Source organism: Portunus trituberculatus, chromosome 40 (assembly GCF_017591435.1).
Source record: "Portunus trituberculatus isolate SZX2019 chromosome 40, ASM1759143v1, whole genome shotgun sequence".
NCBI classification, from domain to species: Eukaryota; Metazoa; Arthropoda; class Malacostraca; order Decapoda; family Portunidae; genus Portunus; species Portunus trituberculatus.
The window spans coordinates 25,478,535-25,496,678 of record NC_059294.1 but is presented as its reverse complement, the minus strand read 5'-3'; the positions used below and the strand labels follow the sequence as shown (position 1 = coordinate 25,496,678).

General features: G+C 37.6%; 1 protein-coding gene across 2 annotated transcripts in view; it reads left to right on the top strand.

The window, feature by feature from the left end:
- The window catches only part of LOC123516276, a 49,844-nt gene that overhangs the window by 16,669 nt on the left and 15,031 nt on the right, over positions 1-18,144 (top strand). For both annotated transcript variants that reach the window (XM_045275533.1, XM_045275534.1), the window contains 2 exons: positions 3,557-3,740; positions 4,267-6,382. In XM_045275533.1, coding sequence (XP_045131468.1) covers positions 3,557-3,740; positions 4,267-6,382 — 2,300 coding nt within the window. The remainder of the gene's footprint in view (positions 1-3,556; positions 3,741-4,266; positions 6,383-18,144) is intronic.

Here is an 18,144-nt window from a genome sequence, read left to right as displayed (position 1 = left end):
GCATGGGGCACGTCAATAGACGTTTAGGCTTTTTACGGGTATATTTTGGTTATTTTCACCGTTTTCTTTGCTTGTGAGCTGGCAACACTCATCAGGAGTAAACATATGCTCCATGTCACCATGTCACCAACGATAAATAGTAGGAGCGATCGACAGTGATTTCATTGTGTCTCTCCCACGCGCCTTACTTTTATACCTTGGGTCTCTTGCCACGTTATGGGGAGACAACTTTTGAATGAAAGTGGTATCAGAACAGGAGAGAGAGACGGGGGGAAGATGATACAAGAGGCCCATTTTCTCTCGCTCTAGCCAAGGCCGCTGAACCCGATCGGACGCAAGGCCACGTAAACCGATGATACTACCGCATTCAACCTGTAATATTTTGGTAACCATGACATCTAGAGACTTCTGGTTTTTTGTATTGCAAAGAGGAAGAGTTGCTTGTGGGCAGGAGTAAACATATGCTCTACGTCACTGTGTCACCAACGATGGAGGGTAGTAGCGAGTGATTTTTCACTGTGTTTGATTCCGCCACCTCTCCCGCGAGCTTTACTTCTATACCTCAGGTCTCTCACCTTGTTACGGGGAGACAACATTTGAATGAGAACAGGCGACAGCAGGAGAAAGAGAGAGGGAGAGGATACAAGGGGCCTGTTTTCTCTCGCTCTAGCCAAGGCCACTGAACCCGATCGGACGCAAGGCCACGTAAACCAATGATATTACCTCATTCAACCTGTGATATTTTGGTAACCATGACATCTAGAGACTTCTGGTTTTTTGCATTGCAAAGAGGAAGAGTTTCTTGTGGGCAGAAAATCATTTGTACTCACTCGTTTATTGAATTTCTAAGTGTAATCAGTATGTGAATACAGGCTATTTTGTGTGTTTCTCGCCAAACTTTTACTTTTGGGACTTATGAGTCTTGAGTTCACAAAACTTAATAAAAATTACACACTGCCGAGGAACACAGACACATACAGGCAACCCCCGCTTAACGAAAGTTCACACAACGAAATTTCGCAGCAACGAAGGTTTCATTTTACTACCATCTGCTTGTTTGATGAACACCAAACTCGCTTTAACGAAGTTTTATCCAGGTAATTTTTTCCAAGTTTGAAAGCACCACCGTATCACCACTCACTCCCCTAGTTCAAAACAATAACTGCGTCAGCAGCAGCTTGTCTTCCCTTGCTCAACTTACCACCAAAATGCCCTGCAATGTCGCCTAGTGTTGCTAAGAAGACCAGGAAGTCTCTTACTCTCGAAGTGAAGCTGGATATTAATAATTCACAGACATGAGAGAGGCGAGAAAACAAATAGCATTGCTCGCCACCATCTTGACTCTATCTATTGTCTCTACTATTTTGAAGTCAGCAGACTCTATTAAGAAGGCTGGTGAGACCGTATCTTCCTTGTAAGCTAAAAGAACCACCTGAACTCGTGACTCTACAATGGATAAAATGGAAAGCCTTGTGGAAATGTGGTACATAAGTTTTGTATGCGGTACAATGAGGTATTCCACAGGTTGCAGGTTAGTGTCTTTCCCGTTTCACTCTCCCTCCCTTCATAAATTTAAGATCATAAACATTATGAAGTTACATACATACATACATTAGTGTACATTATAATGACTTAAATTAAACTGCTTAAATGTTTAACTTCATAATTTTTACTTTCATTAAACCTTTCACTGTACTATGATGCACTCTCGCTTTGTTTACTCTCAATGGAAGTTCAAGTCGGGTTAAACTTGTTATAATCGGTTTGCTTAATGAAGGTTTTTTTAGGAACGTAACCCCTTCGTTAAGTGGAGGTTGCCTGTACATGCACAAAGGATGAACAACGATACACAACGTGGGTAGCCGAGTGATCGCTGCTCCACCTAGCATTGGCTAATCGTATCTTAAAAATATCATTGTATTTCAAGGCGTAAATTATATAAAGTTTTTCGTCATATATAAAAAAAAATGTATGTTAGGGCCATCATATGTCGAAGTACCACTGTATATAATGACGTCATTATGAACCAAGTACATACACAAAAACACATACTAAAATAATACCTCAACTTCCTATCATGATTCCTCCTCCATCCTAATTTTACCTCGATAGACTGCATTGCAACTATAGCTCCACTTATTGTTTATAGGAAGTATAAGACATTCATGCTGCCCAAGGGCGGCCCACTCAAAGCCACGGTTGTCCTCTCAGCTTCCTCTCTCATCTCTGTCTTCTGTCTTGTCTCTCTCATATCTCTCTAACCTTCCTTCAGAGAGCACAGGAAGGGGATGGGGGGGGGTCAGACTTGACCTACAATAACACGTCCAGTTTATCATTAACCATTCAGAGACCACTCAGCATGGAAGCCCACGTTTGAACAACATAAGGGCAAAGGCACATACAAAATACAATAAAATAATTCTTAAACATAGTACACATCCGGAAACAAGATATCATCCTATTGGCGTTTCAGAGGGTCATGTTTTACCTACTAAGATAGCAAGTTCCTTATTGGTCTCACTAGGATAGCCAGGTTGCTTATTGGTCACTTTTATTAACCATTTATGTTTCACTCCACGTGGGGAACAACACGTGTGTACTATACTACCCAAAGTCATAAACTACTCCCCAAAGTCATTAAGAAGTCATTTAGGTTTGTTTTGGTCTTGGACATTGGTCTGGGTCATCTAGATTTAAACCTGATACCTAGCAGTTTACCTTCTGTAAATTGTTTTTAATTGTCTTTTCATTGTGCTTACTGCTTCTTGACCCACTGCCCATGTTTATGGCTGGGTTATGGCTGGTCAAATATCAAGTACATTTCTTGTTTCTTTATATGTTATATTATGATGTGGCATCTGACATGACCACTCAGGAACTCAAAGACTAAAAGCTATTTGATGAATATTGATTAAAGGATATGCTAAAATTCTAACCTTATGGTGTTTGCTTGGTTGGTAGCACTATCAAACAGGCTTTTGATACTCACCACACTTCATGTGTCATTGTGTCATATCTGTGCAAGTCTGACATTCTCTTATAGATTCAGTGTCTATTTAAACCTTTCATTTTTTTTAGTAATATCTGAAGCATACATTAGTTTCAATATATTTACTGAATTTGCTATATGATACACATCACTAGGAGTATCTAAATCATGGTTATAAACTGGAGAAGTTCACAAATCAAGTGATCCTTTATTGCAGTAAGAAACAAATCTCCCAATGGTCATTTTCCCAATTTAGTAATTTTCTCATTAGTTGTAGATATGAAGCTTTGTACCTTATCTAAGCAGTGGCCTAAAAAGAATTCCGGTTTGCCTGCTGCTAGTATGTTAATGTGTTCTCAGGTTTTCGTGTTTTGTGAGTTGCATTTGATAATTGGAAAACCATGATGTGGCTTCTATCTTTGAATGTATTACACTTGGACTTATCCCTTTAAATATGGTTATAATGCACATCAAATCCTGTTGGCTTAATTCTTGGAGTTTGGTCATTTTGGAAAATATTGTGCACTTATCATACATAATCTTATGTTATTGTATTGTATGTTTCAGAGCATAGGTCAGGCATGCAAGTACTGCACAAATGGAAAGATGAGACCTATCCATTTTTCGTGGGATCAAGCTGTCATTCTCTGTGACAACAAGAAGTGCAAGTCAATACTCTGTGCCTCTCCTTCTGATTGTATCATCAAGAAAGAGCTTCTGCAGTATGCACAGGAGCCATTTTCAGCGCTTGGTAAACTTTTAATTAAATATTAGATATTTAGTATTAATTCTAGGATTTAAGGTTAAGGGATGTGGCAGACTCAATATTCATTATGACATACACCCACACAATAAAACTGCATCATTTGGTGCAATTAGGCTCTGTGATGGGGACCTCAATTGGGAGACTGCCCAAACTCTCTCTTTACTTACTAAGTTGCACCATTTATTGAGCTGCTGGCATGAAAACAAGCTAATTACCTTGGCATTCTTACATTCATTCAAGAACCTTTTTGTAAAAGTATCAGAATACAAACCTGATGTACAATACCCATTAGTCTCCTGTGGAAAATTCTAGGACATGAATTTGCATTTCCTTTAAAAGTAAGCCTTATTTTTGTGTCTTATAGCAAGTGTTTTCTCTTATTTATAAGAAAATAGCCTAAAATGAGTATTGCTTAGACTTTAACTTACATTCAAGTCTTCACTCAACCATTTACTTCTTACTTGTGAAATGTTATGCTTCCACTGAAAAGATTGGTTTCTTTGTGTTTTAGATCCACCAAGCTTGTTGAGTGATGGCAGTGGAGGTAGCAGCAGTGGCATATACTCAGAAGCAAGAAGCTCGATATCAAGTCCTGCTCAGTCACAAAAATCCATTACTGATGAAGAAGTAGAATTGCTACTGAAATCGTCTTATTCTCCATTGAACTTCAAGAATCACGTAAACGTTCCCTCAAAATCATCAGATTCAGTCAGTCATACTAAAATAGCTTCAGAAAAACACAGTGATCATTCATATTACTCTAGATATGATGGATTCTTTGAATTGTTGGGAAATCTTGATCTGGAACCTCCAATACAGCTACCAAATACTGTACCACACACTGAATCATCATCTGTGGAAACTAGCCTGGATTTTGTCACAACAGAATTAGAGGGATGGATGAGAGATTTTGAGTTTCCATCAGATAGTACAAAAAAATCAAGTATTATTTCAGATGATTGCCAGCAAGCATCAGATGAAGTATCAAGTGCTGTTTCCTCAGATGGTTGTTATCAGTTCCCTGGTGAAGTTGTGAATGCTGAGTCATTTACAAAAAAATTGCACACACCTTGTATACCAAGCCACAGATCAGCCTTTTCTCTTGTAGACATATTACATGAAGAATCTGCATCCTTCAATAATGATGAGCAAAATTCTTCTCTTGGTTCCTTGAGTTCTCGTTCTCATAGTTTATCAAGTGAAAAAAATGAAACTTCAGAATTGATTGTAAAGTGTGAGAATTTGTGTGTTTCTGTACCATTTGTGAAAGAAAACTTGTCAACTTTTCCCACACGTTTCATGTCTCCAACTGCTTCAGCAGCAAGTGAGGACAGTGGTTACAATGAAGAGGATGGTAAATCTTCATGTAATTTAGAGTTGGCTGCTGGTGAAGGAAATGGGAAGTTATCTTCGAAAACACTGATGAATTCATCATTGAAAAATGTAGATGATACTACCAAGTGTATATCTATCAAGCAATCACAACAGATCAATTTTGAAAAACTTATCCATAACAGTTTGGACTGGCCAGAAATGTCTGACATGCATACACTGACTGTGCTACCAGCCATGGTAACTACAGAAAACAATTTCAGAAACAGGCCTCAAGAATCATTGAGTGTGTCCTCCATTACCCAAAATACCAGCAGTGAGGAAATCTGTGTCACAGAACAAGATGAAAGGGAGAGAATTAATTTTGGTACTGAGCAGCGTGATGGAGGATTGCAGATTCCTATAGAATCAAGTGAGAATCATGAATATGTAAGTGTTTTTTCAGAAAATGATAATTGTACTTTAGGAAATGAGAATCACAGTATCAGCATTTCTGATGATCATGAAAGTGCACCCATGGAAAATCATGATCATATGTTAGATGTGAATCATGGTGTTAGAATTTTAGAGGATCATGAACACAGTGATTTATTTTCAAAAACAGATAATCATGTATTAGCAGATGAGAGTCATACTGTCAGTATTTCAGAATCATATGATGTTTCTCTCATATCTCAGTCTGCTGACTGTTTAGTGAGTGAAAGTGAAGGATCTAGTCATTTGACATATTCTGAAGCAAAAAATGTATCCGAAGATAATGCTAATAGTGCAAATAGTTTAGACACTTCCAATGAGACGCTCCTCGGCTCTGAAGAAGATAAGAACAAAAGAGGAAAAGGAGAAAGAAACAAAAATAATAAGTTTAGAAATTCATGTGATCGCAGTGTGAGATGTGTTCCTTCTGATAATGATGGCACAGTTCCTAATTCTAGTGAATCAAGGATAAGAAACAGAATCAGTGGTATAAAAAGGGATGTAAAAAGAAGGAAATGCAAGATCCCTGGACACAGTTACAATAAAGGATCAAAACAAAATTTGCCCTTGAAAAGAGGGAACTTGAAAAAGTCACAAAACCGTGAAAAACCAAAGAGATCAGCAATGGCTTATAAAGTTCTTCCTCGCTTATCAAAACATAAGATATCATCCTTGAGAAACCAGCCATCCACCTCATCTGGGAAGAACCTTTATGCAAAGAATGATGCAGAGGAACTTCATGAAAGTGATAAAAAGAACTTAACAGCCCAAAATCCAGGATGGCAGATTCCAGAGGGAAGAACTAGCAGTCTTTGTAGAAGGTGAGTGATATAAATGCTAATAGTACTATTCATTTGAATATCTTAGATTTGCATGGTGCCTTCCAATCAATTTTTTGCATTGCACAGAAAATTACACAGAAATCTTACTGTCACACTCAGACATAGGTTAGATAATATGAAAAGAAGAATTGAGATGGCTTAAGATTCTTTTTAGTAAAATCATAATTTCCTTGTCCACCACATGTGATTTGACTGTTTATTTTTTCATATCTCATGTGTATTGCTAAAATTTCCTCCAAGGAGATGGCTGTGATAAAGGCAAGAGCCACATGTACAGATGTTGTGCTTTTATGGTGCTTGAGGGAGATGTAGTAGAGTGAAGTTTCAATTGTAATTTTTTCCTTTTTTGAAATATTAGAGCTCCATGAAATGTCACTCATGCATATATAGAAATGCACAAAGATGTTTCCATTATAATGAACTGTTCATGGGATGGTCTTTTCTTACTTAATTGACATTAGCATATATATTTCTTGAAAACTTTTTGCATTATAATGTTGATGTTTGGAATGAAATGAAGAATCAGTATGGGTGACAAATTCTTCATGATATGACAGATTAACAACAACAAATTACATTATGTAGCTACTGTATAAAAGGAACAGACGCCTTCCTTCAAAATCAAAATCAGCAAGTTGATATAGATTTGTCATATTTTGTCATACAATGAATTGTAGGCTTTTTCCTTTGTATAAAAAGATTAGTTGATGATTAAATTGATTAGTAGACATATTTCTTGGCAACTTAACAAATTCAACTCATTAAACATATCAAGTATAATAGTATATTTTAGTTTTATTTTTCCATATTTTTTAAAATTTATTATTATTCATTATTATTATTTTTTTTTTTCTCAAAGGTCATGAATGTTACTGTCACCCATGTGTGTGTTGTGCCTAAAGCCTTATTGAATTATCTTGTTTTGATATTCATTTGGTCATTATTTATTTATGTATTTATATATAATTTTTTGTATATTTTATTTTATTTTGTTTATTTATTCATTATTTTCTTGTGTTAAGGCAACATTCATTAACTGAGATAAGAACTCAGAAATTGTGACAACAATTCTTTTGTATATCAAATTGAGTGACATTGGTTTACTGTCTATTGTGTAAGTGCCTAAGTTTATGAACCACTTATAGAATAGAAATAAACACATACATTTCACATCCATTGATTAGTTTTCAGAATTGTCTTTTTGCTTTCAATTTAACAATAACTTTATAATGATAATGTTACAGTAAGGCAAAGGGAATTGAAAGCTTGATACAATATAATAAAAGGAACTGAAAGTAGAGGTTCAGTCTTTCTTGCATGCACTTTACAGTTTACATGTAGTTAGTAGGAAAGGATCTTGTCTGAAGATCTTAGTTACCAAATTATTCTTCAGGGACTTTAATTTTTTTGCTTACATGAGGATGATCTTTCACATGGCCTTAATAATGCTGAGAGGAGACATTTTGCCATGCTTTTGAAAATATTGATTACAGCTTTGATGTTGAGTATTTGGTAGTAAATTACTACTTGATTTACATAATATTTAGAATGTTGACCACCCAGAACCAAAAATGGTGTAGCTGTGGCTGTGGTGATAGCAATATAGCCATGATTCTGTACGTTATAAATTTAAATTGATGCCATCTCGCTTTTGGTCTTTCAAAATGTAAAGGTAAAGAGCATTTATGAAATGTATTTAGGTACTGCAAATTTCTTATTACACTCAACCTTAATTTTTCCAGACTAAATGATGCAGGCACCAGTCTGGATAATGAAATAGTCTGGATAATGCAAATGGTTCCTTTGTTTCATCAAATGTGATTTTTGTCACCTTAGCCTTTTGTAGAAAATGTGAAATTTGGTTTATTTTGGTTTCCCTGACTAACCAAACCTAAATAAACTTAATCTAAGCTAACCTAACACTAAAACTAACCTAACAGTACCGGATATTGTAGCTTATAAGTCAAATTGACACATAAGTCAACCTTTATAATTTGACCCCAAAATGTATTATAGGTTTACCTTGCAGATAAGTTGATCTCCCCTAAACTATTACTTTGCCTTGCCCTATGTTGCCCTGAGTCACTAAGTACTGGATTGTAAATTAAATTTTATCTACAATAAAAATAAATGAAACAGTTCAAATAATCACCAACTTCAAGCATTCCAATACAAACAAGCTGTCAGTTTTTACTCTCTCTCTCTCTCTCTCTCTCTCTCTCTCTCTCTCTCTCTCTCTCTCTCTCTCTCTCTCTCTCTCTCTCTCTCTCTCTCTACTCACTTGTTTCACCACTATATCAGACAAATATTTAGTTTTAAAACTCTAATGGTAAGTGTCCAACCACCCACAGTCCTGCTTCAAACGTTGGAACAAAAGAAACAAAAGTAACAGCTACTCATTGAGACTGCACATACTCCCAAAAGGAATATGTTCAAGGGTGATGTGAATATTTCATTGGCAAGGGACTCAGGGAGGCCAGAAAGGACTCCTGGTTCAGGGAGACAGCCGCCATGTTGTGCAGGGGGCTGATACTCTGTAGAAGTAGAAACAACAACGTACCTACACAAATACCATAGTTTATTACTACTCAATATTTTATTGATACAAAAGATAAAAACATATGCCTAAAATAATCTGAAATATTTAGAAACATGAAATGATATTTAGAATTTCACACCTAAACGACTGTTCAAATGGAATGCTCGTCACTGGGTGGCAGCACTGAGCAGTCAACTATGATCATTTCACTGCAAAACAATTATGTTTTTATCTTTTGTATCAATGATATATTTTATACTAATTAACCACATTATTGTGTAGGTAAGATCTTCTTCCTACTTAATACAAAGTGTCAGTATGTGCAGTCTTCATGAGTAGCAGTTTCCGGTTTTTACGGTGTTTTAATAGAATAACATGTAAACACAGCCCTTATGCCAAGTTCCAGTATCATGATGTTACTGGTGCAAGCATGAAGGTTACTATTTTATATCTACCTCATAAGTTGATCCCTAGTTTTGACCATAGAAAAGACCTTAAAAGCTTGACTTATAGGCAATAATATACAGTAATACTTGAGCAAAAAAAGAAAAAAAAAATCATAGACATGAAGTACTAATATACTACCACAACATGCAGCCATGCCATGCGATGTTGTGTGTACCCGCACTGCCAGCTTCACCCTGCACATTCACATTTAAAGCTGTTTCGATTGTGGAATCACCACAGCCACCCATTGTTCCCCCTGAAATTTCCTATATTAATTTCTATGCTGCACTTACCACTTTATAATGGTGGTATCTAGTGCAGCATCTTTTCCATTCCTTACATTTTTCCTGGGTGCACCATTACTACTTTTACTTGATGATGCATCCTCACAGTATTTGACAGAATATTCTACAAGCTATCTTTTGATTTACTAATGTCTGACACAGTTTACTTGGCCACACCATACTCCTCACAAACCCTGATAACACTAGCTTCTTTCTCTAATTTTCTTATTAGTTCCATGTTTTAAGTCACAACTAGGGCCACTCATTCTCACCTAACACCCTGGGGAGACATGATTAAGGGTTCCGAGGTACAGTAAGCTCCTGCACTTGACAAATTAATTAGTCTGGTGAAACTACCACCAAATGTGAATTTCGCCAAGCACGAGTTCTTTATACCATATAAATTTCCTAAAAAATGCCTCAATTAATCTTTGGTCATTGCCAAAGTCCCTCTTTTAACCCCTAAAATACCATCTTCTGAGCTGAAATAAAATCTTTTGCCTTCACATATTATAAAACATGTACAAAACAAACCAATAAACAATAAATAAAGCTAATAAGACATGATATAAAGGCTGTAACTCCCGTTATTTCCATCCGTTTTCCTCGCCCACTTTCGTCCATGCCGCCACCACCACCACCATTGTCCTTACCCCCACCCCACCGGTATCACCTGTTGTTCTGGTAGAGGCCTTGTTGGCAGTAAATCGCCAGAATTCGTTCCCACACTAGCAGAACAGAGGGTAGTACAAACAAAATGGCCGAAGGGAACTCTCACACTGCGTTCTGATAGGTTTAGAGAGAGGTCTGACGTCACTGGGGAGCCGCATGGTTTGCCGTGCAGCCGCCAGGGGATCGCCAAGTTTGAATTCAAATCACTAAGCGTGCACTTTGTGGTCACCCTACCGCCGAAAGCGAATTTTGCCAAGCTGAGATAAATGAACAAACTTGCTCACTGATACCGGATAATGCACAGTGTTCTCTTGCGTCGCCCGGACTTGTTTACAATCACCTGCCATAGAAGCACAGTCATCTATCGGCTGCAAGGTGTGCGTTACTCATTTGTTAGCTGTCTGGACACAAATCATTAAATTATTAACTGGACACTGTCTGGATTAACCAAAATCTGGATAAATGAGGTCCAGATAAAACAAGGGTCAAGTGTATTCTGTTTTTGTTGTCTAGTTTTACTTCCAGATCACTGACACTGCTTTAGGATACCTTCTGGAACAGTTGGCAATATAGAAAAAGTTTCCCAAATAATTATATATTATTAAAGATCAAATATATAAAATTTTCTAATATTTGAATTAAATTTTTTTTTTAGTTGAATGTTTTTTTTTTTTTTTTTTTTTAATAGTTTTGTTAACGGATAGGTTGATTTGATTTTGTGGCACTGCAACATTATGATCATATGGTGCTGTGGTAAAATGTTCAAAGCAGCAAAGATGGCAAGCTAAAATAATTATATTAAAAACAAAAGATAGTACTATAGAAAAAAAAAATGAATATAAGAAAGGAAATGGAGTGAACCAACAGAAACTTAAATGTCATAAAGTGAAAGGATTCAAATTTCAATTTATTAATTTTGTTTAGCTTAACTGTTATACAACATGAGGCACAATTGTGGCTTTTACGTTAGACCCTGTCAGGCACGATTGTGGCACTTTTCAAACACAGGATGGTCAGGACACTAATGTTAGTGTGCTGTATTTTATCATTTTTTGTCAATTTCTTGGTGAGATATAAGATATTTCCATGGATAAGTAAGTAGTTCAGAAACATTATGATACATGACAATATTGGAATTGTTATTTTTATCTCATTATTGGTTTAGATAAGAGTGTGTGGTGCTGGCTTGATGGAGTCAGCTGAGGAGGATGTGCTGATGCTTGTTGTTTCTGACTGTGAGAAGTTGAATTTTCATTATATTACAGTTTGCTTACTTCCCTGATTAATTTTCCATAATGAATGCAATATGTCAAAGGAAATTTAACTTCTTCTTTTTTAACAAGGAAATAAAAGAATACCTTTCTAAATTTAGCTTGCTCTAAATTCTTTTTTTACCATTGATTTTTTTTGTGTGTGTGTGCATATATGTTATGTTTGTTCAGTAATGATTATATCACAGTAAAGAGCAACTCCTAAGCTTTCTAGTGATGTATAATTGTCCCAGTGGTTTTTAAAGTAATTTGATTGAACACAAGGACTCAAAATTTTGTAACATTTGCTACCCATTTTTTACTCAAAATTTTGTAACATTTGATCCCCTTTTATTTTATTTTTTTTTATTTTATTATTTTTTTTATCTACGTTCGTATCTTGAAACCAGTCCCTCTTGTTATGATGGGGTATAAGGGTTAAAGTGAGAGGATACTGATCCCACTGATCCAGAACATTCTGTCGTGATTTTTTCATTTTGTATACTGTAGTCAATTAACTCACACACCAGTAAATTTTTAAAACAAAATTTTAGTTTCTCTGCAAAAATTTGATTTAAAAGGTGGTTTTCTTTTCCTTGAAATTCCTAAATCAGTTAATTATTATATATCACTAAACTCACAAGGAAATTATCTTTGTGATGATCATATGAAAAAGTAACCTAACCTCTTCCTTACTGCTGACATCTGTCGATGTAAACAAAGAATTTCTTTCCCATACTGTATTGCCTTTCTCCATACTTGCATGTGTCTCACACCTCGTCATTTGCTCAGTGCTTTTCTACACTACTGTCAGTTTCACTGTCTCCTATCTTTTTTTCAGGATCATAATCTGAAACATACTCATCTGGAGAGACATCCAGTACTGTGTCCTCACCATCTGATAGTCTCATAGTTATGACAGTCCTCGTCATTGCTGTTGTTTCTTGTAAGAAGCAAGATATCAGGCTCTCCAAGGCAGATAAATGATGTTCTTGGGTGGACTGTGGGAATAATATTCATATTCACAAACAAAACAATAATGATTGGCGGCAGTTTCTGTGTGAAAAGCAAAACTTTGATACTGAATGGCCAATGGGAAGTTGTCTAGTGATGCTTGAATGGTTGAAAGTAGCACTTCATTTCTCTCTCTCTCTCTCTCTCTCTCTCTCTCTCTCTCTCTCTCTCTCTCTCTCTCTCTCTCTCTCTCTCTCTCTCTCTCTCTCTCTCTCTCTCTCTCTCTCTCTCTCTCTCCCCCCTCCCTCCCTCCCCTAGTGATGTTGCCAGCATGTGGGGCCTGGAAGAGGCAAAAATATGCACTCAGGATTTTGTGATACACATGAATGTATTAGTATAGTATGCACATATTGTGGCCAAATTGCATAGTACACGTACCATAAAACAACAGTCTTGCAGTGTGGATGGGGTTAGAAAGTAATTTCACTTATTTTGTTTTTCAAAAATACAATAAAAGTTTCTTGATACAAACAACCAACTAATCTGAATTTTCTAATAGTCCCTTTTTTTTAAGGTGGAGTGGAAAAAAAAAAAAGTGGTCAAAATTAAGTCTGCGTGAGTAGGGTGTTGCACCAGTTGTTCTAGGTGATGCAGGACAGCAGAGTTGAAGGTTAGTTCACCAGGATGGTCAGTGAAGGGAGAGGAAAGCCAAAGCTGGTGGTGTACTTTGAAATCTCCAAGGATGGAGATCTCCACAAAAGTGTAGAGAGACAGAATGTGCTCCACTTTGGAAGTTAAATAATCACAGAATTTACTATAGTCAGAGGACGTAAGGGAGCTAAATTTAGTTAGAGAGTGACTATTGAGTCAAAGCCAGATGGTGGAAAACTCAGAAGATTCGAGAGCATGGGCACGAGAGCAAATTAAGTCGTAGTGCATGTAGATGCAACATCTAGCTTTGGAGTGAAAATGAGGATAGAGGAAGTAGGAGGGAACAGACAAGGGGATACTGTCAGTTGCCTCAGACAGCTGTGTTTTGGTGAGGAAAAGAAGATGAGGTTTATTAGAGGAGAGGTGGTGTTCTACAGATTGAAAACTAGATCTAAGGCTGCGTGTATTGCAGAAGTTAATGAAGAAAAAGTCGAGGGAGGTGTCAAGACATTTTGGGTCACCACCGGGAGAGCAGTCCGACCTGGGTACATTTCTATTCCCCTCCCCAGTAGGGAACTCCAAGGCTGGATTTGGAATTGCCATTTTGAATTTTGAATTTTAAGTGAAGGGTGTATGTGTGGTAAGTGCATGTAGTTTTATGTGAAGAGGAAGAATTATTTTTAGGGGACAGACTGTGGCTGCCCCCTTAAGTTGTGAGACACAAATGGAAACGTTTGGCAATATGGGCCCTAATATGGGTACCAATATAAATAAAATTGCCTGCACCACTAATGAGTGGAAGCTGAACAGCGCTTCCCAGGTATACTCTTCAAGTATACCTATAGGCCATAGCATTAAAAAATAATAAAATAAAAAATAAAAAAATTTATGGCAGGAAAAATTTTCATTTCCTTTATCTCTCATTGGTGTTCGCGTAATTTGGCATGCAACTCTCTACCAACTTGTGTAAAGTAGAAGTAACGATTTGATTCCCTCACAATGAGTGTCAGGATGGGGTTATCACAGAAGGAATTGAAGTAATCCAAATGATGATTGTCATGTGCAAATTGATTCACCTTTATTCCTGATCTGGAGTCATCAAAATCTAATTTTTGTGGCTGAAACTCTTCTCCATGAAGCCACTGCCATTTTTGTGGATTTGCCACAGCACCACTAGCTCCATGAACCCTTCTAGCTGCACCACCACCAACATGACCACCAGCTGTATGGCCATGTGTAACAAGAACATAAGGTCATGCAGCAAGGCTGAGTTGACCACCATGAGACCTATGGGATCGGTGGGAAGGCTTCTTTCTGCCTGAATTGAGGCCACGGGTGGGGGGAGTCACTCTTGAATGAGATGCATTGCTTTTACCTTCACTTGATGAACTCCAATGCCTTGCCATCTTCATTGTACCACCGTGTGGTGGATGTAACCATCTAGAGGTGGACAAGATTTTTGAGTAGGTAGTCCAGAACATATGTTTGAGGAACAGTCAGCTGCTGCTTTGTGTGGTGGATAATCATCTTCAGATCCATTTGCTGACTTGCTTTCTTGTTTTTCTTGAAAACATAATCTTCATATCTATCACTATCATCTTATTTATTTATTTTATTTATTTATTTTTATTTTTTTATTATTATTTTTTTTTAATAGCCCTTAGCACCTATAGGTGTACTTGAAGACACCCATTAGCAGCGCAGGCAATTCTATTTATGCTGGTACCCATTTTAAGGCCCATATCACCACCCAAGCACATCTTTGGTGTAAGGCAATTACACCACCTAGAACCTGGGTATCATGGTGACATGTAAGTGACTTTCAACCACTCAATAAATGACAAAGTTTCAAGAAGGTATGTGGTGGGATTCGAAGCTACACATGACGTCTGCTCATTCCCACGCTCACCACCTTACACATTACTCCACTGCCTCCCTAAATCAAAGGAGTCACCCTCCTCTTCATTAAAATGAAGCAGAATTTGCTCATCATCAGTGAGAGCACCAAGTCGATGTCTATACTGTGTAAGCATGCTCTGAACCAGTAAAACTGCCACACATAGCATCGTTACTTGAGAAAAGGTGCCTGACACTTCTATAAACATAATCATAAATTGCTTGAGGCATTTCATTTATGTGGAGAAGAAAAATTAGTAAAATGTCATGTGACATGGTTGACTAGAGGGAGTAATATCATCAACGTGGTTGACCATGAATGATTTAATGAAATAAAAGTTGAGGGGCATGTCAAGACATTTATGGTTGATACCAAGAGAGTAGTACTACCTGGGAACATTTATGGTCCTTTCACCAGAAAGGAACTCCAAGGCTGGATTTGGAGTCACCATCTTTTTGAATTTTAAGTGAAGTGTGTTTGTGTGTGTGTGTGAAGGAAGTGCTTGTAGTTATGTGTGAAGTGGGAGAGTTGTCTTCAGAGGGCAGGCTGTGACTGTCCCTTTGAGTTGTGAGACAAAGAAAAACATTCAATGAGATCACAACTAGCTTTGATGGTAAGGTCACAGCACCACCTGAACTGATCCAGACCCAGAACCGGTCCAGATCAAAACTAATGCTATTGGACCTCATTCACAGTAAATAATTGTTTTGGTAGGTGTCTACGATCTCCTCCTTTGAGGAGCTTGGAGGCTTGGATGCATTTTCGTAGGTACATCCTGATAATGGTACAGTGGAACCATATGTGCTTTGGGGGCCGAGGAATCTCCAAACACACAGGTTCGAATCTTGGCCGCTGGCCAAGTGTAGGTATGGCTTCCTTACTCAGGGTGACAGTTCCCTAACAGGTGGGCTTTCAGACAGGATGTCTCCTTTAGCCTGGAAATTCCCATGTAAAACCCATGTGATGAAAAAAAAAAAAAATTGACATACTTCTGGTCCCTTGCTCATCAGATTAATGGACTTTGACTTCAGTAAATTTTTACAGTTACACCGACATCTCACTTCTGGATGAAATAATTTTTTCTGGTAGATTTCAACCTGTTATGAATGAACATGCACTTCATTTCCATCGCAAATCTGTATTTTTACCCTTCCCCCCATCTCCTACGGAAATACAATTTTGCGGTAAAACTGACTTGTTTTTTCTGGTATATTTTGACCTGTTTTTAATGAATCTACACTAACTAACCTAACCTAGCTAATGTAACCTGGTTGAGGTGACACACACCACTGATACATCTTCCTTAGAACAAAATTAACTTTTATCTAACACAATGGGGAGTTTTCAGAACTAGTGGTTGTCACCAGGTGGCAGGATGGTACGTGTCCCATTCGCTCTCACAGAGTTAATATATTACATACCTGCAGTGTCATTCTATAAACAGAGGTCAATGAGTGCTCAGATATTCCATGACGTCATGGCGGGGCACGCGATAGCAGGCATCTGAGGTCGCAATAATGAAATTTTAGCAGCTTTTCATGGGTGCACGATAGCAATAAAACGCGATAGCTGAAGTCGCGATAGCTGAGGGTTGACTGTAATTCTCCTAAGAAACAATAGATAATAGGAAGGATGCAGGATGTGGTCCAAAAAAATTCATACAAAATACTCTATTTATTTGGCTAAATTAACATGTTTTTATTATTTACCATTCTAAATACTAGAAGTGTATTTAAAGAGAAAGGAAAAGCAAGAAATAATAAGAGAAAGCAAAAAATAATAAGAGAATACAAAACAAAGAATACGTAAATACAACACTCACTGCGTAACTGCCTTCACCACTCACACCACAGTCAATCACCATCTTCCTCTGAGCTTTACCACTTTATCAAAAATTCACTTATCAAAAATAACTCCACATGCAGAAGAAGATGAAGGATGTTTTGTGGTCATCTTGGTGAATTATAGGCAGATGGAAGAGATTCCGTCTGTACTCAGTGCTGGCAGACTGCAAATGAGGCATGAGAGAGCGGAGCTCCCACCTATTGGCCAGCTGCGGAACTCTCTGGCGCGGTTTGAAATTGCGTCTGGAGCTCAGTTTGAAAATGCGGTTGGGCCAAATCGTGTATAAGCAAACTGATCGCTAAAATTAAATTAATTATATTATTTTTCCGGTTGTGTTATAACAAAAAACATGTAAATCAAACATTTGTAAATCAAGAGTCACCTGTGCAGTAATACCTTGAGATACGATCGCCCCAACATACAATTTTTTTTGATAAATGACAAAAAATTTCATATAATTTACGCCTTGAAATACGACGATATTTTTAAGACACGAATAGCCATCGGTAGGTGGCGCAGCGATCGCTCGACTACCCGCGTCCACCTGAACATTCAGCCAGCGTTGTGCATCGCTGTTCATCCTTTGTGCATTTATGTGTCTGTGCTCCTCAGCAGTGTGTATTTTTTCTTGAGTTTTGTCCCAAAAGTAAAAGTTTGGTGAGAAACACACAAAATAGCCTGTATTCACATACTGATTACACTTAGAAATTCAATAAACGAGTGAGTACAAATAGTTTTATGCCCACAAGCAACTCTTCCTCTTTGCAATGCAAAAAACCAGAAGTCTCTAGATGTCATTGTTACCAAAATATTACAGGTTGAATGAGGTAGTATCATTGGTTTATGTGGCCTTGCATCCGATCGGGTTCAGCGGCCTTGGCTAGAGCGAGAGAAAACGGGCCCCTTGTATCTCTCTCTCTCTCTCTCTCTCTCTCTCTCTCTCTCTCTCTCTCTCTCTCTCTCTCTCTCTCTCTCTCTCTCTCTCTCTCTCTCTCTCTCTCTCTCTCTCTCTCTCTCTCCTGTTATGATACCACTCTCATTCAAAAGTTGTCTTCTCGTAACATGGCGAGAGACCAGAGGTATAGAAGTAAGGCGCACGGGAGAGGTGGCGGAATCAGAGACAGTGAAATCATCATTGGTGACACAGTGACGTAGAGCATATGTTTACTCCTGATGAATGTTGCCAGCAAACAATCAAAGAA